Source organism: Oncorhynchus mykiss, chromosome 17 (genome assembly GCF_013265735.2).
Source record: "Oncorhynchus mykiss isolate Arlee chromosome 17, USDA_OmykA_1.1, whole genome shotgun sequence".
In the NCBI taxonomy this organism is placed as follows: domain Eukaryota; kingdom Metazoa; phylum Chordata; class Actinopteri; order Salmoniformes; family Salmonidae; genus Oncorhynchus; species Oncorhynchus mykiss.
The window spans coordinates 27,479,572-27,505,264 of record NC_048581.1 but is presented as its reverse complement, the minus strand read 5'-3'; the positions used below and the strand labels follow the sequence as shown (position 1 = coordinate 27,505,264).

Sequence of the window (25,693 nt, the reverse complement as noted above, 5' to 3'; positions counted from 1 at the left end):
TTGTATTAATGTACGTCCCTTCTTCCTTTTTTTTCCCCTTGTCAATATTTCTCCACTGAGATCGCCTAATTTCAATGGGTAGTGTCGCTATTCTGGACTCCAATAGTCTTGCTACTTGGCAGCTCCTGAATACTGTACTAGCAGTGCTTAGACTTCTCTACTGGCGAAAGAAAATAAATATAACTGACGAATTACATAATTATTTTGAGTTTCATTACTCAAGCAACATTCTTCCCTTCAAGCAATGTCCGTTTATGTAGTTTAATCACCTCGTCGCCACTGTAATATTTGTGTTGTGGAGAAATGACCAGGCAGGAGACGAGAGTACAGTTAGATTTCGTTTAGTCAAAACCCCTCGTGCTCTACAGTTCGCGGCATTCCAGTGCGCATCTGCATTTCCTATTAGGTGTAGTAACGTAACACTGCCGTAATGCATTACTGCTTAGTAACAGCACAGTAACTAATATAAACAGATGTAGATCCCAGATACTACAGCTACAACTACTAGACAGGGAGCTGTCCACCCTATCTCCCCTGTCCTCTCCAAATGTGTAATAATGCAAATAAGGCAGACATTAAAAAATATAGCTTTAAACAGCAGCGTCAATCATAAATAGAAATCATGAACAGAATGGAGTGCTTCAGCGTTTTTACACCTTTTGCATTAGGTGGTACACACACCAATCAGATTACAACACAGCCAATGAATTGGCTTAATTAAGGTATCCTTTGTAGTGACACCGCAATTATCCACTCGTGTCTATTCTTTATTCTGCGGGGAGGCGGGGCTTGCATCGGTATAGAGTGGAGCTTACTGTATGGTATTGAGTATAGTGTATTAGAGATTTATTCCCTCTCAAGAAAGATACAATTAGGGAATTATTCTATTGTAACTCTTATTATGTAAATTGCAATTAGGTTAGGGCATTTAGCCTATACCTATATAGCGACAGGTAGCCTAAAATATATGTTGTTCTGCCCCTGAACAAGGCAGTTAACCCAATGTTCCTAGGTCGTCATTGAAAATAAGAATTTGTTCTAAACTAACTTGCCTAGTTAAATAAAGGTAAAAATAATGACTGACACAGTGAACCTACTCATAACAATGATACTGTAGACAGTACACAGCAAATTGACCTTACGAATCTATAGCATGCAGGTGGGTCTGTAAAAAAAAAAGTAAAGAAGATCAAAATAGCTGAAAGTTGTGTTTATTAAATTAAATGGGGGGGTAATCAAATTAGTTAGGGGGGGTTGTCTCCCTCTTCTGGTGGCACTGATGTTTTTTTAGAAAGTGGGTTGGGGGAGGTGGTATCAGGGTTTCCCAAACTCGTCTCTGCAGTTACTTTTTGCATCTTTTTTTTGCAGGGGAAGCAAAATAGTCTTGCCAGGGCAGCTGTGATCCGCGGGAGGAGAGACTGTTTTTTCTTCGGCTCATCTGCAGCCACAGTACCTGAACAGGTGACATAGAACAGGGCATGAAATCAGGGTCGTGTTCATTCAGGCACACAGTAGCAAAATGTTTTGAAACAGAAAACAAAAACAAGAATTTGTTATTGGCAAGTTCAAGAAAGTTCCTCCCTGTTTTAGTCTGTTCTCTTCCATTTAGTGGCTAATGAATAAGACCCTGATAACTTCATCATAGTCTCCCGTCCTTACATTACAATAGTGTGCTGAAGACAGACGCACATGTTGACTGACAGAAATGAGGACTTACTATCATTGCCAAGAGGAGACACCTTGTTCTTCTTCTGGTCCTTGTTATTTCTTCGCCTCTTCTTTCCTGACTTCCTCACTTCTTCCTTCATAGCCTCTTCCTTCTCCTTCTCCTTCGTAGAGAGAGAAACAGATTTGAGTTGATGCCTCACAATCAAACAGCCCAAATAACTAAACAATCTACTAGTTCTTGTCTGTCTCACATGTGTGGAGGTGATGTCCTCGAGGTCTGTGAAGAGGGCACAGCTGTTGGGCTCGGAGCTGTCTGAAATGTAGCTAATTACCTGGGACTTGGCAGAGATGGCTGAGCTTACAATGGTCTTCTCCAAACCAGTGCTGTCATCAGCCATCTCCGCTAGGTCCTCTTCAAGGGATTCCCTCCGGGCCAGGAGCTCCTCGGTGAGGGTGACGTCACTCCTTGAGGAGGTTGAGGAGTGTGACCTCCCACTAGCACGGCTCCTCCTGGCTCCAAAATGGCCACCGGAACTCCAGTCCTCGGAATAGTCATCTATGACTTGTGTGATGGTGTCCGCCATGCACCTGATGGCTGCCTCACCACCAGAGCGCGCGGCACGCAGTTGAGCCCGGTTGGAGTCCGAACGCAGGGACAATCTTTTAGCTGCAGTCTTCACGATGGCCTTCACCGCATCCTCCCCAATGAATTGGATGCTCTCCTCCAGGCCAAAGAGGACAGAGATGTCAGCATACTTCAGGGCATGCTGGACCTCCAGAAAGAGATCCTTCATCAGCCTGAAGGGGTCATTGGCCCTCCTTGTCTGGGGGGACTCTGAGGCCTCCAGTCGGCACATGATGCCGTGGAGGATGAATTTCAGGGTCTGGGGGCTCATGACGGTGGCCCAGGGAGTGCTGCAACTGAGGGTGTCCTCCTCGATAAGGATCTTGCCTGGTAGGAGGGAGGGAATCTTCTCAATGGCCTTGGTGGGCATCAGGGAGCTCTCACTCACGTGGGACACCTCAGCTTCTCCCACCTCTTCTTCCAGGCTCTGGGAAGGAGCTGCCAGTGCTGCATGGGTGGTTGTCACAGAGTTGTCCTTCAAGGAGGTGCTGGGCACTACCTCTTCTTCATCCAGGCATGGTCTGGGCAGAAAAACGTCCAGAGTCTGGGCAGGAGCTGCCCATGCTGCCTGGGTTGAGGTGGAGGGTTTAGGGTATGAGACAGTCATGGCACTCACAACCACCTCCTCTTCGTCCTTGGGTGAAGAGGGACACGGAGAGTCAGGGAACCTTTCCCTGGCACCGGAATCCAATCCTAAGAAAATACACTCATATTCTGAAATGGTTCAAAGCCACATTCATGTATAACACTATGCAGTATCTAGCACATTTACTATAATGGTAATACACGGGTTATTACACAGGTTATTACACTGTTATTACTGGTCATATGGGTAAAACAGGTTATAAGTGTACCTTTCTGGATGATGAGCCTGGCCTTGCAATCGTCGTTGCAGGTACTGTTCAGGATGTCTCCCACCCTGGTGGTCAGGACCTGGCAGACGGCCCCTGGTCAAATCAACATTTATTTAATACAGGGGTGTCAAACTCATTCCATGGGGGGCCGAGTGTCTGCGGGTTTTAGTTTTTTCCTTTCAATTAAGACCTAGACAACCAGGTGAGAGGAGTTTCTAACTAATTAGTGACCTTAATTCATCAATCAAGGGTGGAGTGAAAACCTGCAGAAACCCGGCCTTCTATAGAATGAGTTTGACATTTGATTCAAAGTAATACTTCACACATAAAATGTCTCCAAACACTGTATAGAAAAATAAGAAAAAAAGAGGAGAGTAAATGAAAATACCATTACTGACAATAAGAGAAAAGAAAGCAGGGGAATGTGCGGGTGCAAAAGACGGTAAAAACAACACAATAACTAACCTAGTGCCTCCTTGTTGTCATCGGAGAGGGAGAGGGAGCTGGAGGAATGGAGGGTCAGTAAGCTGCCCTTCTCCAACAGAGCGGCCCACCTCCCACGGGACTCTGTCCCTTCCTCCTCCCCATGCCCACTTGACCAGGTGGAGTCGCTGTCCCACAATTCCTCCTCGCTGGATGTGGGGGTGTTCCCCCAGCCGTCCCTATACATCCAGTTAAAGTTGTCATTCCACATAATGTCTCTACCTGGTGGGGTGGTCGGCAGACCCAAGAAGTTCTCCAGCAGATTCTTAATGGCCCGTTGGATGAACATGTACAGCACGTCTGTGAAGAATTCATTGGAGAGCCTACGGTTGGCAGCCATGTCTTTCAGGATGGGCTCGGACCTGCTCTGGCGGGCCATTGGCCTCCTGCCCATACCGGTGTCCAGAAGCATCTGATACACCTTGCAGATGAGATCCTTCCCAAAGTAGTGGACCTTCCCCCTGAAGATCATGTTGACCAGCTTCCATGAGGACAGGATCTGACCCAGGGCCAGGGTTGACTTCATGTCCATGATGTCATTCAGTGAAACATCATCCTCACTGCTGAACTCCTGGTGGAGTTCCCGGTCAGTGTCAGAGTGCGCCAGATGAATAATAACATCAAAGATGTTACTGGCTGTGAATCCTGCCTCTCTGTGGCCGGGGGTGGGAGTGGTGGTCTGGCTACTCCTTCTGCCGCCATGCCCAGACCGGGGAATGCTGGGAGTGCTGGCAGTCTGTGTCTCGTCCATCTCCCCAGCAGGGCTGCTGGTCTCCCCAACTTCCCCTGGCCTCTCCTCAAACAGGGCAAAGACAGGGAGGGACCCCTCGCTAAGGACTTTATGGACGTCACTTCCCTTGGGACTCCTCACTGACCCCAGTTCTCCCAACTCTGGCATGTTGGATTTGCTCGATCCCTGTGACGACCCAGGCCAACTCCCATTCTGGCTGTTGTTGCCTCTTCCAGACCTCATGTGGTGGATCCGTCTGGCGGCCTCCTGGGCACTCTCACAGGCATCCCTGAACAGCTCTGAGAAGATGCTGGAGAGCTTCTCTTCTGTCAGAGTAATACCTGGATGGGTGTTCTCCAGGTCATCCTCACCAGAAGAGAAGAGGTCCTCCTGGGCCCTTTTCAGGATGTTACTCACAGACAGATCTGCTGTGCCCTGAAGCTCCTTGTCGGTCTCAGAAGGGGGAGTGGGCGGCTGTCCGCCCAGGAGCCTTCCCTTTGGCTCAGAACTCCGCTGGTGGAATTTTTCAGAGACGATCTGGAGCACACCTGAACCCCAGTGGGACGAGTCTGACGACTCTGGTCTGGAGGTCCTGTGCAGAGCCATCACTGGGAGGAACACCTCACTGGAGACACACACCACCCACTCGATGATTTCGTCCAGGTCGCCTATTGTCACGTTCTTAGAAAGAGAAACAGAAAACAATCTGACAGCTAGTAGTTTTTATGTTACAAGATAGTTGTTTCCAATGATCACTCCACCCTTGAAAGCAGAAAAAATGCGGGACTTACCATTTGTTTGAGGAACTTCCTGATAAGCTTTCTCTGACTGGAAAACAAACCAACACCAGGAATCATTGGCAACTTAAACTAGTGTTTACATAGATTATATTTGTTCTGCACATATAGAGGTTCACAGCAGGACTCACGGGTGAGACTTCAGGAAGTTCGTTAGAGAGAACGCCTCAGGTGAAATTGGACAGGAGGCATCATCGCTCTTAGCCACGGACGTCACATCACTCTTTGGGGTCAGGAGGTCATCAACAGATGGAGAGGAGATCATTATCTCCCCATCATTAGGTGTCAGGGGACCTGGGGTTTCTGAAACAGAAGACAATCAGAATTACCACCGAACAAGCTAGTGACCACCGTAAAGATTCTATTGAAGTTGTATAATCAGAAATAAACACTGTGTCACCAATACCCACCCACCTGTTGTCTCCATTTGAGTAACTTTAGTGCCCTTCTTGATAGCTGGCAGGACACCTACAGAAAGAGGAGAGTCGTAGATAATAGTGGATCCTTCCACCATATATCCTTTTAGAATTGCATCAAAAAATCCAAGATTTTTGGAAGTGGAGATCAATACTCACTGTAACTGGTTGTTCGAGATATAAGAGTTTGAGGCAGTGCCAACACACCAACTACTTGGCGTCTTGCGTATATCACCCCTGACTTAGCCTCCCTAGACTTTTTAGCCTTGATAACCTCTCTGGCCTTCTTTTCTGCCTTTGCTATATTGGCCTCTCGGCTGGGCCTGGGGCCTTGTGGGGGCTTCGGCACAAGGTTCTGAGACATATAACAACAGTGGGGAAATCATATCACCATAGAAACCACCTATTTCACCATAGGCATGGTGGTACTAAGTGACATGTCACATAAGGGTTAACCTTAGAATTAGAATCAGAATTCCAATACTATTAGTTCTAACTAGTAGGTGGTCCATGTGTCTTAATGGTGTTATTATCTCGTTGTAAACTGGTTTTCAACCCGTCATATTACTAGATTACAACCAACTGGTCTCCGTTACAACCAGACGTTTTGCATCAGAACTAAAAGCTGTTTCTTACCTTTAGAGGGCTGTCCTTGGGGCAGTCTCCCAGGGCTGGCAGCCTTACTCCATCATGGCCAGCAGAATGGACGTCTGTCTGGAGCACCTGCTCTCCAGCACTAGCTTGGAGGGTCCTAGCCTGGGGTACAGGATCATAAGGAAATACATTTAACTTAAGCCCTCCATTATTATGCCCACTTTTCCAACTATAAATCATAACCTTATATTTACAATCAGAATTCCAATACTATTAGTTCTAACTAGTAGGTGGTCCATGTGTCTTAATGGTGTTATTATCTCGTTGTAAACTGGTTTTCAACACATCATATTACTAGATTACAACCAACTGGTCTCCGTTACAACCAGACGTTTTGCATCAGAACTAAAAGCTGTTTCTTACCTTTAGAGGGCTGTCCTTGGGGCAGTCTCCCAGGGCTGGCAGCCTTACTCCATCATGGCCAGCAGAAATGACGTCTGTCTGGAGCACCTGCTCTCCAGCACTAGCTTGGAGGGTCCTAGCCTGGGGTACAGGATCATAAGGAAATACATTTAACTTAAGCCCTCCATTATTATGCCCACTTTTCCAACTATAAATCATGTCAATCTGTTTTTACAGCATATAGGCTATACTACCAAGAAGATAGCCCCATTACATATCAAGAGAGAAAGCCCCAGAATTAACAAAAACATTTTTTTAATCACTTATGAGACTTACTTTTTGAAGAATTATTCTCAACCGTTTATGATTTCTATCCATTGTGCTTTCAGGCACCCTTCAGATTGGACCTGACATTTTTTATAAACAAATACATTTTAAAATACATTTCAATTTTTTTTTTTTACAAAATCTTGGCCCGTTTTGCTGTACTCACAGAATGTCATCTTTGTCCACTCAAAGTGATTTATTTGAACATGAGGATGACTCTCCTTTGTAAATCATCAACTCAACTGAGCCAGAAGTAAGCACTGAACCTTCTCTTGAGTGCGTTTAAGTCATAGGCTCATATATTACGTCATGCCATTGTACACGATTACGTCAACTACAATAACACAGTGCGACCACTCTGGTAAATGAATGCATCGTTTCTGATCACATACGAAATCTCTATAAAGTTTACAGTGTAACCCAATTCACTTTGGTTCAGTGAGGTTTAATCGTATTTTATGGATAAATGTTGCCCTCTGTTGGCCATAACTGAAATAGTCAGGAGTTAAAGTCGCGCCATCATTAGTCTGCTGCACACTCCCACTGTTGGACTTTTAACAGCTACGGTTAAAATAACCTCTATTTAGTGTCAATAATATGGACCAAACAAATTATTATGGTCAAATAAATCTAATCATTGATGGGTTTATCAGCCAACGCTCAAAACGCTCCAAATAGGAATCAAAATCCTCTTTTGTAGCCTCAAACTCTGGTACTCGACCGATGGTTGCCATTTTCACAGTTAATTGTTCAGTTTCCTTATATTCCTTAATTTTCTGAATAGTCATCTACTTCTTCACTTCAGAAGTTTCTGCAATTACTTCATTCACTGCACTCATTTGTATTAATGTACGTCCCTTCTTCCTTTTTTTCCCCCTTGTCAATATTTCTCCACTGAGATCGCCTAATTTCAATGGGTAGTGTCGCTATTCTGGACTCCAATAGTCTTGCTACTTGGCAGCTCCTGAATACTGTACTAGCAGTGCTAGCAGTGCTTAGACTTCTCTACTGGCGAAAGAAAATAAATATAACTGACGAATTACATAATTATTTTGAGTTTCATTACTCAAGCAACATTCTTCCCTTCAAGCAATGTCCGTTTATGTAGTTTAATCACCTCGTCGCCACTGTAATATTTGTGTTGTGGAGAAATGACCAGGCAGGAGACGAGAGTACAGTTAGATTTCGTTTAGTCAAAACCCCTCGTGCTCTACAGTTCGCGGCATTCCAGTGCGCATGTGCATTTCCTATTAGGTGTAGTAACGTAACACTGCCGTAATGCATTACTGCTTAGTAACAGCACAGTAACTAATATAAACAGATGTAGATCCCAGATACTACAGCTACAACTACTAGACAGGGAGCTGTCCACCCTATCTCCCCTGTCCTCTCCAAATGTGTAATAATGCAAATAAGGCAGACATTAAAAAATATAGCTTTAAACAGCAGCGTCAATCATAAATAGAAATCATGAACAGAATGGAGTGCTTCAGCGTTTTTACACCTTTTGCATTAGGTGGTACACACACCAATCAGATTACAACACAGCCAATGAATTGGCTTAATTAAGGTATCCTTTGTAGTGACACCGCAATTATCCACTCGTGTCTATTCTTTATTCTGCGGGGAGGTGGGGCTTGCATCGGTATAGAGTGGTGTGCTTACTGTATGGTATTGAGTATAGTGTATTAGAGATTTATTCCCTCTCAAGAAAGATACAATTAGGGAATTATTCTATTGTAACTCTTATTATGTAAATTGCAATTAGGTTAGGGCATTTAGCCTATACCTATATAGCGACAGGTAGCCTAAAATATATGTTGTTCTGCCCCTGAACAAGGCAGTTAACCCAATGTTCCTAGGTCGTCATTGAAAATAAGAATTTGTTCTAAACTAACTTGCCTAGTTAAATAAAGGTAAAAATAATGACTGACACAGTGAACCTACTCATAACAATGATACTGTAGACAGTACACAGCAAATTGACCTTACGAATCTATAGCATGCAGGTGGGTCTGTAAAAAAAAAAGTAAAGAAGATCAAAATAGCTGAAAGTTGTGTTTATTAAATTAAATGGGGGGGTAATCAAATTAGTTAGGGGGGGTTGTCTCCCTCTTCTGGTGGCACTGATGTTTTTTTAGAAAGTGGGTTGGGGGAGGTGGTATCAGGGTTTCCCAAACTCGTCTCTGCAGTTACTTTTTGCATCTTTTTTTGCAGGGGAAGCAAAATAGTCTTGCCAGGGCAGCTGTGATCCGCGGGAGGAGAGACTGTTTTTTCTTCGGCTCATCTGCAGCCACAGTACCTGAACAGGTGACATAGAACAGGGCATGAAATCAGGGTCGTGTTCATTCAGGCACACAGTAGCAAAATGTTTTGAAACAGAAAACAAAAACAAGAATTTGTTATTGGCAAGTTCAAGAAAGTTCCTCCCTGTTTTAGTCTGTTCTCTTCCATTTAGTGGCTAATGAATAAGACCCTGATAACTTCATCATAGTCTCCCGTCCTTACATTACAATAGTGTGCTGAAGACAGACGCACATGTTGACTGACAGAAATGAGGACTTACTATCATTGCCAAGAGGAGACACCTTGTTCTTCTTCTGGTCCTTGTTATTTCTTCGCCTCTTCTTTCCTGACTTCCTCACTTCTTCCTTCATAGCCTCTTCCTTCTCCTTCTCCTTCGTAGAGAGAGAAACAGATTTGAGTTGATGCCTCACAATCAAACAGCCCAAATAACTAAACAATCTACTAGTTCTTGTCTGTCTCACATGTGTGGAGGTGATGTCCTCGAGGTCTGTGAAGAGGGCACAGCTGTTGGGCTCGGAGCTGTCTGAAATGTAGCTAATTACCTGGGACTTGGCAGAGATGGCTGAGCTTACAATGGTCTTCTCCAAACCAGTGCTGTCATCAGCCATCTCCGCTAGGTCCTCTTCAAGGGATTCCCTCCGGGCCAGGAGCTCCTCGGTGAGGGTAACTTCACTCCTTGAGGAGGTTGAGGAGTGTGACCTCCCACTAGCACGGCTCCTCCTGGCTCCAAAATGGCCACCGGAACTCCAGTCCTCGGAATAGTCATCTATGACTTGTGTGATGGTGTCCGCCATGCACCTGATGGCTGCCTCACCACCAGAGCGTGCGGCACGCAGTTGAGCCCGGTTGGAGTCCGAACGCAGGGACAATCTTTTAGCTGCAGTCTTCACGATGGCCTTCACCGCATCCTCCCCAATGAATTGGATGCTCTCCTCCAGGCCAAAGAGGACAGAGATGTCAGCATACTTCAGGGCATGCTGGACCTCCAGAAAGAGATCCTTCATCAGCCTGAAGGGGTCATTGGCCCTCCTTGTCTGGGGGGACTCTGAGGCCTCCAGTCGGCACATGATGCCGTGGAGGATGAACTTCAGGGTCTGGGGGCTCATGACGGTGGCCCAGGGAGTGCTGCAACTGAGGGTGTCCTCCTCGATAAGGATCTTGCCTGGTATGAGGGAGGGAATCTTCTCAATGGCCTTGGTGGGCATCAGGGAGCTCTCACTCACGTGGGACACCTCAGCTTCTCCCACCTCTTCTTCCAGGCTCTGGGAAGGAGCTGCCAGTGCTGCATGGGTGGTTGTCACAGAGTTGTCCTTCAAGGAGGTGCTGGGCACTACCTCTTCTTCATCCAGGCATGGTCTGGGCAGAAAAACGTCCAGAGTCTGGGCAGGAGCTGCCCATGCTGCCTGGGTTGAGGTGGAGGGTTTAGGGTATGAGACAGTCATGGCACTCACAACCACCTCCTCTTCGTCCTTGGGTGAAGAGGGACACGGAGAGTCAGGGAACCTTTCCCTGGCACCGGAATCCAATCCTAAGAAAATACACTCATATTCTGAAATGGTTCAAAGCCACATTCATGTATAACACTATGCAGTATCTAGCACATTTACTATAATGGTAATACACGGGTTATTACACAGGTTATTACACTGTTATTACTGGTCATATGGGTAAAACAGGTTATAAGTGTACCTTTCTGGATGATGAGCCTGGCCTTGCAATCGTCGTTGCAGGTACTGTTCAGGATGTCTCCCACCCTGGTGGTCAGGACCTGGCAGACGGCCCCTGGTCAAATCAACATTTATTTAATACAGGGGTGTCAAACTCATTCCATGGGGGGCCGAGTGTCTGCGGGTTTTAGTTTTTTCCTTTCAATTAAGACCTAGACAACCAGGTGAGAGGAGTTTCTAACTAATTAGTGACCTTAATTCATCAATCAAGGGTGGAGTGAAAACCTGCAGAAACCCGGCCTTCTATAGAATGAGTTTGACATTTGATTCAAAGTAATACTTCACACATAAAATGTCTCCAAACACTGTATAGAAAAATAAGAAAAAAAGAGGAGAGTAAATGAAAATACCATTACTGACAATAAGAGAAAAGAAAGCAGGGGAATGTGCGGGTGCAAAAGACGGTAAAAACAACACAATAACTAACCTAGTGCCTCCTTGTTGTCATCGGAGAGGGAGAGGGAGCTGGAGGAATGGAGGGTCAGTAAGCTGCCCTTCTCCAACAGAGCGGCCCACCTCCCACGGGACTCTGTCCCTTCCTCCTCCCCATGCCCACTTGACCAGGTGGAGTCGCTGTCCCACAATTCCTCCTCGCTGGATGTGGGGGTGTTCCCCCAGCCGTCCCTATACATCCAGTTAAAGTTGTCATTCCACATTATGTCTCTGCCTGGTGGGTGGTCGGCAGACCCAAGAAGTTCTCCAGCAGATTCTTAATGGCCCGTTGGATGAACATGTACAGCACGTCTGTGAAGAATTCATTGGAGAGCCTACGGTTGGCAGCCAGGTCTTTCAGGATGGGCTCGGACCTGCTCTGGCGGGCCATTGGCCTCCTGCCCATACCGGTGTCCAGAAGCATCTGATACACCTTGCAGATGAGCTCCTTCCCAAAGTAGTGGACCTTCCCCCTGAAGATCATGTTGACCAGCTTCCATGAGGACAGGATCTGACCCAGGGCCAGGGTTGACTTCATGTCCATGATGTCATTCAGTGAAACATCATCCTCACTGCTGAACTCCTGGTGGAGTTCCCGGTCAGTGTCAGAGTGCGCCAGATGAATAATAACATCAAAGATGTTACTGGCTGTGAATCCTGCCTCTCTGTGGCCGGGGGTGGGAGTGGTGGTCTGGCTACTCCTTCTGCCGCCATGCCCAGACCGGGGAATGCTGGGAGTGCTGGCAGTCTGTGTCTCGTCCATCTCCCCAGCAGGGCTGCTGGTCTCCCCAACTTCCCCTGGCCTCTCCTCAAACAGGGCAAAGACAGGGAGGGACCCCTCGCTAAGAACTTTATGGACGTCACTTCCCTTGGGACTCCTCACTGACCCCAGTTCTCCCAACTCTGGCATGTTGGATTTGCTCGATCCCTGTGACGACCCAGGCCAACTCCCATTCTGGCTGTTGTTGCCTCTTCCAGACCTCATGTGGTGGATCCGTCTGGCGGCCTCCTGGGCACTCTCACAGGCATCCCTGAACAGCTCTGAGAAGATGCTGGAGAGCTTCTCTTCTGTCAGAGTAATACCTGGATGGGTGTTCTCCAGGTCATCCTCACCAGAAGAGAAGAGGTCCTCCTGGGCCCTTTTCAGGATGTTACTCACAGACAGATCTGCTATGCCCTGAAGCTCCTTGTCGGTCTCAGAAGGGGGAGTGGGCGGCTGTCCGCCCAGGAGCCTTCCCTTTGGCTCAGAACTCCGCTGGTGGAACTTTTCAGAGACGATCTGGAGCACACCTGAACCCCAGTGGGACGAGTCTGACGACTCTGGTCTGGAGGTCCTGTGCAGAGCCATCACTGGGAGGAACACCTCACTGGAGACACACACCACCCACTCGATGATTTCGTCCAGGTCGCCTATTGTCACGTTCTTAGAAAGAGAAACAGAAAACAATCTGACAGCTAGTAGTTTTTATGTTACAAGATAGTTGTTTCCAATGATCACTCCACCCTTGAAAGCAGAAAAAATGCGGGACTTACCATTTGTTTGAGGAACTTCCTGATAAGCTTTCTCTGACTGGAAAACAAACCAACACCAGGAATCATTGGCAACTTAAACTAGTGTTTACATAGATTATATTTGTTCTGCACATATAGAGGTTCACAGCAGGACTCACGGGTGAGACTTCAGGAAGTTCGTTAGAGAGAACGCCTCAGGTGAAATTGGACAGGAGGCATCATCGCTCTTAGCCACGGACGTCACATCACTCTTTGGGGTCAGGAGGTCATCAACAGATGGAGAGGAGATCATTATCTCCCCATCATTAGGTGTCAGGGGACCTGGGGTTTCTGAAACAGAAGACAATCAGAATTACCACCGAACAAGCTAGTGACCACCGTAAAGATTCTATTGAAGTTGTATAATCAGAAATAAACACTGTGTCACCAATACCCACCCACCTGTTGTCTCCATTTGAGTAACTTTAGTGCCCTTCTTGATAGCTGGCAGGACACCTACAGAAAGAGGAGAGTCGTAGATAATAGTGGATCCTTCCACCATATATCCTTTTAGAATTGCATCAAAAAATCCAAGATTTTTGGAAGTGGAGATCAATACTCACTGTAACTGGTTGTTCGAGATATAAGAGTTTGAGGCAGTGCCAACACACCAACTACTTGGCGTCTTGCGTATATCACCCCTGACTTAGCCTCCCTAGACTTTTTAGCCTTGATAACCTCTCTGGCCTTCTTTTCTGCCTTTGCTATATTGGCCTCTCGGCTGGGCCTGGGGCCTTGTGGGGGCTTCGGCACAAGGTTCTGAGACATATAACAACAGTGGGGAAATCATATCACCATAGAAACCACCTATTTCACCATAGGCATGGTGGTACTAAGTGACATGTCACATAAGGGTTAACCTTAGAATTAGAATCAGAATTCCAATACTATTAGTTCTAACTAGTAGGTGGTCCATGTGTCTTAATGGTGTTATTATCTCGTTGTAAACTGGTTTTCAACCCGTCATATTACTAGATTACAACCAACTGGTCTCCGTTACAACCAGACGTTTTGCATCAGAACTAAAAGCTGTTTCTTACCTTTAGAGGGCTGTCCTTGGGGCAGTCTCCCAGGGCTGGCAGCCTTACTCCATCATGGCCAGCAGAATGGACGTCTGTCTGGAGCACCTGCTCTCCAGCACTAGCTTGGAGGGTCCTAGCCTGGGGTACAGGATCATAAGGAAATACATTTAACTTAAGCCCTCCATTATTATGCCCACTTTTCCAACTATAAATCATAACCTTATATTTACAATCAGAATTCCAATACTATTAGTTCTAACTAGTAGGTGGTCCATGTGTCTTAATGGTGTTATTATCTCGTTGTAAACTGGTTTTCAACACATCATATTACTAGATTACAACCAACTGGTCTCCGTTACAACCAGACGTTTTGCATCAGAACTAAAAGCTGTTTCTTACCTTTAGAGGGCTGTCCTTGGGGCAGTCTCCCAGGGCTGGCAGCCTTACTCCATCATGGCCAGCAGAAATGACGTCTGTCTGGAGCACCTGCTCTCCAGCACTAGCTTGGAGGGTCCTAGCCTGGGGTACAGGATCATAAGGAAATACATTTAACTTAAGCCCTCCATTATTATGCCCACTTTTCCAACTATAAATCATGTCAATCTGTTTTTACAGCATATAGGCTATACTACCAAGAAGATAGCCCCATTACATATCAAGAGAGAAAGCCCCAGAATTAACAAAAACATTTTTTTAATCACTTATGAGACTTACTTTTTGAAGAATTATTCTCAACCGTTTATGATTTCTATCCATTGTGCTTTCAGGCACCCTTCAGATTGGACCTGACATTTTTTATAAACAAATACATTTTAAAATACATTTCAATTTTTTTTTTTTACAAAATCTTGGCCCGTTTTGCTGTACTCACAGAATGTCATCTTTGTCCACTAAAAGTGATTTATTTGAACATGAGGATGACTCTCCTTTGTAAATCATCAACTCAACTGAGCCAGAAGTAGGCACTGAACCTTCTCTTGAGTGCGTTTAAGTCATAGGCTCATATATTACGTCATGCCATTGTACACGATTACGTCAACTACAATAACACAGTGCGACCACTGGGAAATGAATGCATCGTTTCTGATCACATACGAAATCTCTATAAAGTTTACAGTGTAACCCAATTCACTTTGGTTCAGTGAGGTTTAATCGTATTTTATGGATAAATGTTGCCCTCTGTTGGCCATAACTGAAATAGTCAGGAATTAAAGTCGCGCCATCATTAGTCTGCTGCACACTCCCACTGTTGGACTTTTAACAGCTACGGTTAAAATAACCTCTATTTAGTGTCAATAATATGGACCAAACAAATTATTATGGTCAAATAAATCTAATCATTGATGGGTTTGGTGAGGGAAGACAGATGTGGTAAGCTGATATGATCAGGGCAGGCCCACATATTGCCAATTATGAATAAATGTTTTATTAAGCCAACTGCCTATTTGTCCAAGATACTCATTACAGTCATGTCACACTTCTATCATAATTTATACAAACTGGATGAATGCAGGCTGTTGGTTTGTAAATGTTGTAAATAAATATGTATATATGGTGTATATTATTATTATTATTATATTATTATTAATTATCTTTTTGACCTGCACTGTTGGAGTTCAGATCTTAAGAATTTCACTGTACCCTGCAATTACATCTGCGACGCTATGTATGTGACTAATAAATTAATCTAATCGATTCGAATCTAAATTCAGAAATCATTTCTTGGTGAGGAAACCTAGTCATACGTAGCTATAATTTACAGAAATCAGAAATGTTTACATTATTGCTGAATAAGGCTATCACAGTGTACTTGTTTCATAACAGGGTTGTCATACAAGAAATTATGCCCACAATTAGCTGGTGAAATCCCGCCTTATTTGCTTGTGTTTTCAAGATCGACATTTGAGTAGGCCAATCATGGTTCGTTTTCAGACCGGTTTGGGGAGATTGCCTTTAAAATTGACCAATAGTGTCCACGAATACACTGCTTCCGGACGAAATTACTTGAGGACTGCCCCTGTGAACCTAGCTAGCAGTGATAGTCGAAGCCGTTTTGAATTACCACCGAGAAGTAAGTGTATTTTAATTGCATAAGAAATGTGCTGTATTGAGTACATTTCAATATCACATGTATTGTAAAATGGAGACATCTATTTCTCTTTCCATAACGCTCATAAATAGCAATGTTCGACTATATTTATTGTTAATCTTTGCTAAAACCGTGTGCGATCTGGCTAACTAACACATTTAGCATTGCGGTCAAGCTAATGTTAGTACTAGCACGGTGATGTCAGTTAGCAGTTAACTTCTGCTAGCAGTGTGTCGCAGGTCGGTTCCGATAATTACATTTTAGGTGAAGTTAGGCCCAAGAAATGTCTTGCTTGTTATTAATTTGAGTCAACGTTGTTTCTGAATCGCCACCCTGCATTTGGAACCTATTATTGTCCTTTTTTATAGCACTTTTCTGTCAAAGTTTGAATGAGTGGAGGCGGCTACCATTGTTTGAGGCTTGACTCCCTGTTCAACTTAATTGAATATGGCAATTGGTTAACTACTGTAAACTGAGTTACTGGGTGGTAGCTGGTCCAATCCTTGTTATTAGGTCAATTGTAATGATTGTGTCAAATTTAAACTTTGGTGGTGTGAATGCGGCCTGCTACTAGCATTATTAGCAGCTAGCCTAGCTGTTAGCTAGCTAATGCTGTGTAGGAATACACGTCAGACCAGCGTTTCCCAAACTCGGTCCTAGGGTCCCTAAGGGTTGCACGTTTTGGTTCTTGCGGTAGCACTACACAGCTGATTCGAATAATGAACTCGCCAAGCTTTGGTTATTTGAGATGTGTAATGCTAGGGGGAAAGAACGTGCACCCCTTGGAATCCCCAGGACTAAGGGTAAGTAAGGACTAAGTAAGGGTAACTAGGTGCTAGACGGTGATGTTTCACTAGGATTCAATTCAGGAAGTGAAGTTACATTAAATTATTACTATTCTTGTAACTAAGGTTAGAAGGTGAAGACTTTTACATAAAGTATTGAATTGACATTACAATTAACCTTCTGAATTTACTGTTCATACAACCCCCCCCCCCCCCCCCCCCCCCCCCAAAAAAAAACTAGTCTCCAGTCTTTCCTAGCTTCAACTAACGCAAGTACCCCTTCTCTAGAATGGCAGAGAATGACGTTGACAACGAGCTGTTGGACTATGAAGAGGATGAGGAGCCTCAGGTTGCCCCGGAGACCACCACACCTGCGGGCAAGAAGGAGGTAAAGGGCTCTTATGTCTCCATCCACAGCTCCGGTTTCCGAGACTTCCTGCTCAAACCAGAGCTGCTCCGCGCCATTGTCGACTGTGGCTTTGAACATCCCTCTGAAGGTGAGTCTCGCAGGCACTGCCCACCTTCAACCAAGGACTTTCTTTTACTTTGTCTATTTTGTCTGTCTCAAATAGCACCCTATTCCTAACATAGTGTACTACTTTTGAGCAGGACCTATAGGACTTTGTTCACAAGTAGTGCTATATATTTGGCCCTGGTCGAAAGTAATTCACTGAGTTATACATGTATGCCCCTTCAAAGATCACATCATACTTAAACTGATCATCTCTGTATACCTGTAGCAAGACTCACTGGTTGATGCTTATTTATAAAACCCTCTTAGGCCTCACTCCACCCTATCTGAGATCTACTGCAGCCCTCATCCTCCACATACAACACCTGTTCTGCCAGTCACATTCTGTTAAATGTCCCCAAAGGTCACACATCCCTAGGTCTCTTCAGCAACAAACACTCAAACTAGACAGTTTTATCTCAATCTCTGCATTCAAAAACTCAATCAGGGACACTTACTGACAGTTGTAGCTGCTTTGTGTGATGTATTGTTGTCTCTACCTTCTTTCTGTTTGTGCTGTTGTCTGTGCCCAATGTTTGTACCATGTTTTTTGCTACTACCATGTTGCTACCATGCTGTGTTGTCATGTGTTGCTGCCTTGCTATGTTGTCTTAGGTCTCTCAATGTAGTTTTGTGTCACCGCCTTTTCGTTGGCCATCATTGTAAAGAAGAATTTGTTCTTAACTGACTTGCCTAGTAAAATAAAAAATACTTGTGTTTCTGTCTTTCAGTCCAACACGAGTGCATCCCACAGGCCATCCTCGGCATGGACATCCTGTGCCAGGCCAAGTCGGGTATGGGCAAGACGGCTGTGTTTGTACTGGCCACCCTGCAGCAGATTGAACCTGTGGACGGGCAGGTGAGTGTTTGAATAGTGAAATTCATCTTTACACTGTGGACGCAGCCATTGAATTGCGGTCACATTGAAGCCTAGTCCTCCTGGACTAAAAATAGCTTTCACTGGAGAATCCATTGACTGCTTTTAAGTTTAGGAATAGGCTTAATATGTATCTGGGAAACTTGCACAAGGTGTTAACTTCTTGTCGGCAACTTTTTATATATTTAACTAGGCAAGTCAGTTAGCAAATGCTTATTTATGATGCCAGCCTACCTTGGTCAAACCCTAATGTGCCACCCTATTGCAGTCTGAAGTTCTGTTTTTAATCTCACTGTTTTACACTGCTTTTCTATCCTATTTGATAATCTTGTGTTTTTCTGATGTTCAGAGAGCTCTGTATCAAACATCCTCCCCTTCCTACCTCTCTCTGTCTACCAGGTGTCTGTGCTGGTGATGTGCCACACACGAGAGCTGGCCTTCCAGATCAGCAAAGAGTATGAGCGCTTCTCCAAGTACATGCCCACCGTCAAGGCGGCCGTGTTCTTCGGGGGCCTGTCCATCAAGAAGGACGAGGACGTGCTGAAGAAGAACTGCCCCCACATCGTGGTGGGTACGCCCGGCCGCATCCTGGCCCTCATCCGCAACAAGACCCTGAACCTGAAGAACGTGAAGCACTTTGTCCTGGATGAGTGTGACAAGATGCTGGAGCAGCTGGGTGAGTAGGACAGGGGGGGATGATGCCAGATGTGTGTGACGGGAGTAAGTTGAAACTTTAAAGATGAACAGTCAATTGAAACCATGTGTTCGATGTACCTCCTAGCATACCACTTAGAATGCACTTTCATGCTAAGTAGTGGATCTTAGAACAGATTGTGATAGATGGTGTGACTTAAGTAAGGATTTTGCCAAAACGTAGGAAAGTGTATTTACATTTTATTTGATGTAGTACTCTGATTTCAGACTGAGTGGGTTGACTTTTTTTGACATTTATTTTCCTAACTCCCTCAGACATGAGACGTGATGTTCAGGACATCTTCAGGCTCACACCCCACGAGAAGCAGTGCATGATGTTCAGTGCCACCTTAAGCAAAGAGATTCGCCCTGTCTGCCGCAAGTTCATGCAGGATGTAAGTTGGAAGGGGTTCTGAAACTTAAAGTAGCAGTTTTACACACACACACACAGATGAACCAATCTCCCTAAATTGTACTTTTAAAGAGACATCTGGCAGTAGAAACATGAAGCATCTTCCTTGCCCCTTTTCGGTAAAAAGCTGAGGGATTCGTCTGGAGAAATTTAACCACTCAAATTTGTAGAGCTATGGATGCAAGGACTGACCATCAATGATATCAGAATTATCATTTTGACCATGTTTTGAGGCTATATAGTTTTTACGCGTACTTTGTTTAAAAATATTGGAGTGAAACAAGCTTATTTTGGGTTCTGATGAGGTACAAAAGTTGAATTAAGCTCATGAGACATTTGTTATATTCTTTTAATTTAAATGTCCAAAAATGTATGTAGAAACTGCTGATTGCCCCTTTTTTTTAAAGCGATAGTTAAGTGACTTTTGCATATGGTTTAATAGTGATGTAAAAAGTTCAAGTCAAGCCCATCTAAGTTTGCCTGCTCGTGACTGTCCGTCTCACAAGTGGCCATATCGGTGCGGCAGAGTGACTCTTAACCAGGATCTTGGGCTCTACCCCTGCTTTTGGACATTTTTGGGAGGAACTGTCCTTGCATTAAAGCTATAAGTTCCATCCAGCTCTAGTACTAATAATTGACGTTAACAATCACATTTCTAGTTCTTCATCCACCAACACAATGTGGTTTACTCAGGTATTCACTTAATGTAGCTATGTTTATAGAACTGGACCAAAGAGTGACACTTTCCCCATGTTAGATTCACTAGGACACACTGTAGCAAAATGTCTTGCAATGAAAGTCCAGGTAGTCCCTCCCTGTGTTCTGTTTGGTGCTTAATGAGTATCTCCTGTAGCCCATGGAGGTGTTTGTGGACGATGAGACCAAGCTGACGCTGCACGGTCTGCAGCAGTACTACTGCAAGCTGAAGGATAGCGAGAAGAACCGCAAGCTCTTCGACCTGCTCGATGTGCTTGAGTTCAACCAGGTACGGACAAAATAAATATTTTCAGATTTTTATGCTAAAATGTAATTTATTTTAGTTTTAATCTTAGTGGCTTGAATGTATTTTGTCCATGGATTTGAAAGTCACGTTTTAAATGCAATTGTACTCATTCAAGTGAACTCTGTCTATGCATTGACAGTTTCTGCCTGTGAGTTTTATGCCCCATGTTTTTCATCTTCAGAGTGTACATCTATTTGACCAAGGTAAAGCCAGGGTGCCACATCAGATGCAGCATGGGTTTGTGCCCCATGTTTGTCTTTGGTGTCTCACTGCCATTTTCTCCCCTGTCTGAAGGTGGTGATCTTTGTGAAGTCTGTGCAGCGCTGTGTGGCTCTGTCTCAGCTGCTGGTGGAGCAGAACTTCCCTGCAATCGCCATCCATAGGGGCATGGCCCAGGAGGAGAGGTGGGTTCTGATGGAGAGGGAAAAACTGGCTAAACCCTACAGTCTATGCATTTGTTAAAATCTGAGAAGTTTTGATTGGTATAAGCAATATTATGATATCAAAGATTAGGCTATTGCTTACACTTCAAATCATCTCAGATATAAATATTTGCATAGGGTTTTGGGGTAGATTTCTCTCATTCGGAAATTCTCATTTGGACAAGACTGTCCTCGCTGACTCCGTTTTCTCTTATCCGTAAACCGATAAGTGGTTGAGGACTGTCAATTCGTTAGTAGGTAAACGGTGTCCTCGCCTCCTTCCGAGGAAGCACATGTCAAAACTCTTCAGGGAAGGACACATCTACCCCTCTACTTTTGAATCAGCTGCTTACTCTGATGAGAAGCATGCACATATTTAAAACGATAAGTAGCATAAAATGTCTAGCTAATTTTTTTTTTTTTTTTACTACTTTGCACATTTTAATTTGGGATTCCACCCCTGTAAGTGTCATTTTCATGATGTGAATGGAGTCTAATTTCATACAAGCACATTTTCTCCTCTGCTCAGTTACTTTACTTTTTTTTTCAGAAGGAGGTGGAGAGGACAGGAGTTGAGCAATCAAATTGAGAATCTCATTTACATGCACATTTTGTATAATGGTCATGAAGCTGTTATCTAGAGGGCCTGAACAATAACCTTCTCTCAGATTACATGTTTGTAGGAAACAGTTTCAGTGTACCCACAAAAGTGAAGCAGGAAGTATAATGCTTGTTCTACTTATTTTAAATCTGTCGATGCCTCCCTCCCCTAGGCTTTCCCGGTACCAGCAGTTCAAGGACTTCCAGAGGCGGATCCTGGTGGCCACCAACCTGTTTGGCCGAGGGATGGACATTGAGCGCGTCAACATAGTCTTCAACTACGACATGCCTGAGGACTCCGACACCTACCTGCACAGAGTGGCCCGTGCTGGCAGGTTCGGGACGAAAGGTCTGGCCGTGACCTTTGTGTCTGACGAGACCGACGCCAAGACCCTGAACGATGTGCAGGACCGCTTTGAGGTCAATGTGGCAGAGCTCCCAGAAGAGATTGACATCTCCACCTACAGTAAGCTATAATCAACCAACTAGTCTAGCACTCATTTGGATTTCATGTGCTACTGCAGTACTTTTTCATTTTTTTTTTGTCTTAAATGTCACCCTATTCCCTATGTAGGGCACTACTTTTGATCAGAGCCAGAGGTTCTGGTCAGAAGTAGTTGGTCAGAAGTAGTGCACTGAATAGGATGCCATTTCAGACAACTATGTTTTCACTTCTCATTTATTCCTCTGGGTTTTGGAGTTTCCTTAAATTATTACTGTTTGTAATGCCAGTGCTGCTTGCAATTGTTCCTTCAATAGTTGATAACACTTTAGAGCATTTGATTATTACCCAGTCATTCCAAGTATGTGGCCTGTGTAGTTATGCTGAAGGGATCTATTTTATTTTCGGGTTATTTCTTTTGGTTCCCAGCATCTGCCAGTCATTTTATGTGGGTACACTGCTTGATGCTATAAACTAACATCTCCCTCTTTTCTTGTTTCAGTTGAACAGTCCAGATGAAAATCACCCCCTGACCAGTGAAGACGACGTGTGCATGCGTGCCCCTCTGTCCCTGTCTTTTTTTTGGAGATGGATAATAAAAAATGTCTTTTTTTTTTAAAGTAAGCATCACTTTTTATTTGATTTTATCCTCCCGAGGCTGCAGTTTTAATGTTATTTTCCCTGTTAATGGTTTTCTATTATTAGGTTAATAAAATAATTGAAATTAAAACTTTTTATACAATGTTATGTCACTGTATGGCTTCTTTTTTTTCCTTGCTAATGGGGTTGTAAAATTCTGGCAATTTCCAAAAATTAAGACCTCCCAGTTGGGTGATTCCCTGCTTATTCCCTCCCTGGGAAAGTTAGCAGAATTTAACCATACTTACTAATTAGAGAGAAGTTGGATTTTCACATTGCAGTATATCATTGTTGAATAAAATGAGTCAGAAGACAAACCTAGATTAACACTATAGAATATCAGATTCAATTGTCAGAAGTAAGTGGCGCTATGATCATACATTTAAACAATTTTTTTACAAATATACACTTAACAAAAATATTGTAAACATGTAAAGTGTTGGTTTCATGAGCTGAAACGAGCTCCCAGAAATATTCAAAATGTGCACAAAGCCTATTTCTCATTTTGTGCACAAATTGGTTTACATCCTCCTTTGCCAAGATAATCCATCTACCTGACAGGTGTGGCATATAAACTGATTAAACACAGCATTATTACACGTGCACCTTGTGTTGGGGGACTACGGTGTGCTGTTTTGTCACACAACACAATGCTGCAGATACGTTTTAGGGAGTGTGCCATTGGCATGCCGGTTGCAGGAAATGTCCACCAGAGTTGTTGCCAGCTAATTTAATTTCCCTACAGTAAGCTACCAATGTCATTTTAGAGAATTTTGCAGTAGGTCCAACCGGCTTAACAACCGCAGAACACATGTAACCATGCCAGACCTCCACATCCGGCTTCTTCACCTGCAGGATTGTCTGAGACCAGCCACCCGGACAGCTGAAACTGGGGGTTTGCACGACTGACGAATTTCTGTACAAATTGTAAGAAGCTCGTCTTGACCTGACTGCAGTTCGGCTTCGTAACGGGCAAACGCTCAAGACTTGTCACCGGTTGAGCATGTTTGGGATGCTCTGGATCGACGTGTACAACAGCGGGTTCTTGTTCCTGCCTATATACGGCAACTTTACACATTCGTTGAAGAGGAGTTGGACAACATTCCACTATCAACTGCCTGATCAACTCTCGGAAAAAGATGTGTTGCGCTGTGTGAGGCAAATGGTGGTCACACCAGATACCGACTAGTTTTCTGATCCATGCCCTTCTTTTTTTTAAGGTATCTGTGACCAACAGATGCATATCTGTATTCCCAGTCATGTGAAATCTATAGATTAGGGCCTAATGAATTTATTTAAATTGAATTGAATTGTAATTCAGTAAAATCTTTGAAATTGTTGCACGTTGCGTTTATTTTTGTTCAATATATAACTAGGAGCAACTCTATTTCTATTTCCCACATTCTCCTCTGCCCTTTCTCTATTCCCTCTCCCTTTTCTTCACATTCATGCACAAACTTGTTTTATTTTCTATTTCAGAATACGGCTACTACATTTCCTCTCCTCAGTCTACCTATTTCAGAATGTTATTTAGATAATTAGTGGAATTAAATTGTAACATATTTAGCCCTCTACGTTTAAATCCTAACATGTAGGCAAATGTGTATTTTAAGTTATCTTAAATGTAAAGGTTATAATATATGCTGGGTAAGACCAGACCATAGTGCTGTGTTTTTGCGTGTTGGGTGAAGTTGCCTCTAGACGCTGATCTTGTCAGTTTTGAACTTTTCCCATAATGGCTACGGTTAGGATTTGGGGAGTTGAAGCTGATTCTAGGTCTCTACCTAGGGGAATCTTCACCTCATAGCTTGTTTTCTTTGTGAAGTACTGTACTTTACGCCAGGCTGTCAGTAGCACCACATATAGGGGCGGAGCAGGAGACGTGGTGTATGCTACCTCCTCCCCTTGAAAAAACAAGCTCTGTTACCACAGAACACCTGTCCTCCCTTTCTCCACTTCTCCCCCTCTATCCCTGTACGCCTCCTTTCTTCTCCCTCTCAGGCAAGCCTTCTCAGACTCTTTTCTTCTCAGCCCAGTTCTTTGTCCATCGCTTCCATTGGTCTTCCTTGTTCTCTCCATTCTGCTCTCAGCCAATCACTCATTCTCTCCTGCACTGTCTTATCTGTATCTAGTTCCATGCTTTGTGTTCACCGTGTGACTGGCCTTAGAAACACAATATCAGCTGTTTCTCTCTTCCGTTGAGTCATAAGTGCACTCTATTCCCTACATAGTGGACTACTTTTGACCAAAATCCATAGAGCTCCGGTCAAAACTACTGAACTACATAGGGAATAGGGAGCCATTTTGGATACACCCATAGTATTGTGCTCCTCAATCTCTAAAGTACTGTATCTGTATTGTGTTCAACCTGGGTGACTAGCTTTAGAAACACAATATCAGCTATTTCTCTCTTCCGTTGTGTCATAATATGCATCCCAAATGGGGATACATAGGGAATAGGGTGCCATTTGGGACAGACAGTCTTGTCCTCCTGTGGCCTATTTATCATATGGCTTCTGACAGACCTCAACAATTGTCAAACCATGAATAACCTTCAAAATCAAATGGGCTGGTGCCTTAGTCTTTGAAAAAGCATATTTAAAAAAATTTAAATAAAAAAATGTCCCTGTCTGTCTCGTTCAGCTCAGTGATGTGGCGAAAACCTGTGGTCGCCGGTTAAATGGGTCTCTCAAATCCTGTACCCCTGGATTAAAATAGATGGGCCATGACTTCCGTCTCCAATGGTCACATTACCACTTGTGCATCCCAAATGGTACCCTATTCCTTTTATAGTGCATTACTTTTTATCTGGGCCTACAGGGCTCTGGTCAAAAGCAGTGCACTATATAGGGAATAGCTTGGGATGCATACAGCTTTTAAGCCCTACAGCAGTGTTTCCTGAGTGGTGGGTGAGGACTAGCTAGTCAATTGTGGCTAGTTCCTTCCGGATCGCTGCTAATGCAATCAATCAAATTCAAACATATGCAGTTGTCACAAAGTGCTTTACAGATACCCAGCCTAAAACCCCAAAGAGAAAAAGCGCAGTGGCTAGGAAAAACTCCCTAGAAGGAAGGAACATAGGAAGAAACCTCTAGGAACCAGGTTCATTCAAAAGGCTTTCGGTGGATCACAACTCAAATATGGAACCGCTGCCCCTCAAAGAGAAACAATGAAACACCTGCCAGTTCAAAGAGGCAACTCTATTTACATATGAGCTCTGTGGACTACAACGCTCTATTGAGTAGTAACTGTTGCAAAACAGCTTTGCTATCAACAGCAATGCTG

General features: G+C 44.1%; 3 protein-coding genes across 6 annotated transcripts; 1 reads left to right on the top strand and 2 right to left on the bottom strand.

Moving 5' to 3' along the window:
* Positions 1-179: 179 nt before the first annotated feature.
* Positions 180-8,831, bottom strand: LOC118940370. Of its 3 annotated transcripts, none has more exons than XM_036949515.1 (8): positions 5,572-8,831; positions 5,289-5,460; positions 5,152-5,188; positions 3,613-5,041; positions 3,148-3,240; positions 2,001-2,986; positions 1,718-1,829; positions 180-1,453 (listed from the first exon to the last, which is right to left on the bottom strand). In XM_036949515.1, exons 1-8 carry the CDS (start codon positions 5,669-5,671, stop codon positions 1,245-1,247), a joined length of 3,138 nt encoding a protein of 1,045 aa, XP_036805410.1. In that variant the 5' UTR covers positions 5,672-8,831; the 3' UTR covers positions 180-1,244. The 3 variants fall into 3 exon arrangements, with proteins under 3 accessions (XP_036805410.1, XP_036805409.1, XP_036805408.1); XM_036949514.1 differs by having other exon boundaries at positions 1,718-2,986; positions 5,572-5,625; positions 6,210-8,831; XM_036949513.1 differs by having other exon boundaries at positions 1,718-2,986.
* A 110-nt stretch (positions 8,832-8,941) lies between these two features.
* On the bottom strand, positions 8,942-11,645 carry LOC110515386. 2 transcript variants are annotated; one of them, XM_036949517.1, is made up of 5 exons: positions 11,358-11,639; positions 10,893-10,985; positions 9,746-10,731; positions 9,463-9,574; positions 8,942-9,198 (listed from the first exon to the last, which is right to left on the bottom strand). In XM_036949517.1, the coding sequence occupies exons 1-5, from the start codon at positions 11,584-11,586 to the stop codon at positions 9,089-9,091; spliced, it is 1,530 nt and encodes a 509-aa protein (XP_036805412.1). In that variant the 5' UTR covers positions 11,587-11,639; the 3' UTR covers positions 8,942-9,088. The 2 variants fall into 2 exon arrangements, with proteins under 2 accessions (XP_036805412.1, XP_036805411.1); XM_036949516.1 differs by having other exon boundaries at positions 9,463-10,731; positions 11,358-11,645.
* A 4,210-nt stretch (positions 11,646-15,855) lies between these two features.
* On the top strand, positions 15,856-22,516 carry LOC110493580 (ATP-dependent RNA helicase DDX39A). Its single transcript, XM_021567933.2, has 9 exons — positions 15,856-16,006; positions 17,098-17,306; positions 18,052-18,179; positions 18,597-18,873; positions 19,167-19,285; positions 20,156-20,287; positions 20,600-20,709; positions 21,501-21,793; positions 22,272-22,516. Exons 2-9 carry the CDS (start codon positions 17,099-17,101, stop codon positions 22,286-22,288), a joined length of 1,284 nt encoding a protein of 427 aa, XP_021423608.1. The 5' UTR covers positions 15,856-16,006; position 17,098; the 3' UTR covers positions 22,289-22,516.
* Positions 22,517-25,693: the final 3,177 nt, after the last annotated feature.

Coding starts and splice junctions, on each gene's coding strand:
- LOC110493580 (XM_021567933.2), top strand. CDS start 17,099: ATGGCAGAGAATGACGTTGACAACGAGCTGTTGGACTATGAAGAGGAT. Junction 17,307..18,051: donor CTTTGAACATCCCTCTGAAG/GTGAGTCTCGCA, acceptor TCTGTCTTTCAG/TCCAACACGAGTGCATCCCA. Junction 20,288..20,599: donor ATGTGCTTGAGTTCAACCAG/GTACGGACAAAA, acceptor CCCTGTCTGAAG/GTGGTGATCTTTGTGAAGTC.
- LOC110515386 (XM_036949516.1), bottom strand. CDS start 11,586: ATGTGGAATGACAACTTTAACTGGATGTATAGGGACGGCTGGGGGAAC. Junction 10,732..10,892: donor CAGGCTCATCATCCAGAAAG/GTACACTTATAA, acceptor GTATTTTCTTAG/GATTGGATTCCGGTGCCAGG. Junction 9,199..9,462: donor GTCTCCTCTTGGCAATGATA/GTAAGTCCTCAT, acceptor TCACCTGTTCAG/GTACTGTGGCTGCAGATGAG.
- LOC118940370 (XM_036949513.1), bottom strand. CDS start 5,671: ATGGTGGAAGGATCCACTATTATCTACGACTCTCCTCTTTCTGTAGGT. Junction 5,042..5,151: donor GGAAGTTCCTCAAACAAATG/GTAAGTCCCGCA, acceptor TCTCTTTCTAAG/AACGTGACAATAGGCGACCT. Junction 3,241..3,612: donor TGACAACAAGGAGGCACTAG/GTTAGTTATTGT, acceptor TGATTTGACCAG/GGGCCGTCTGCCAGGTCCTG.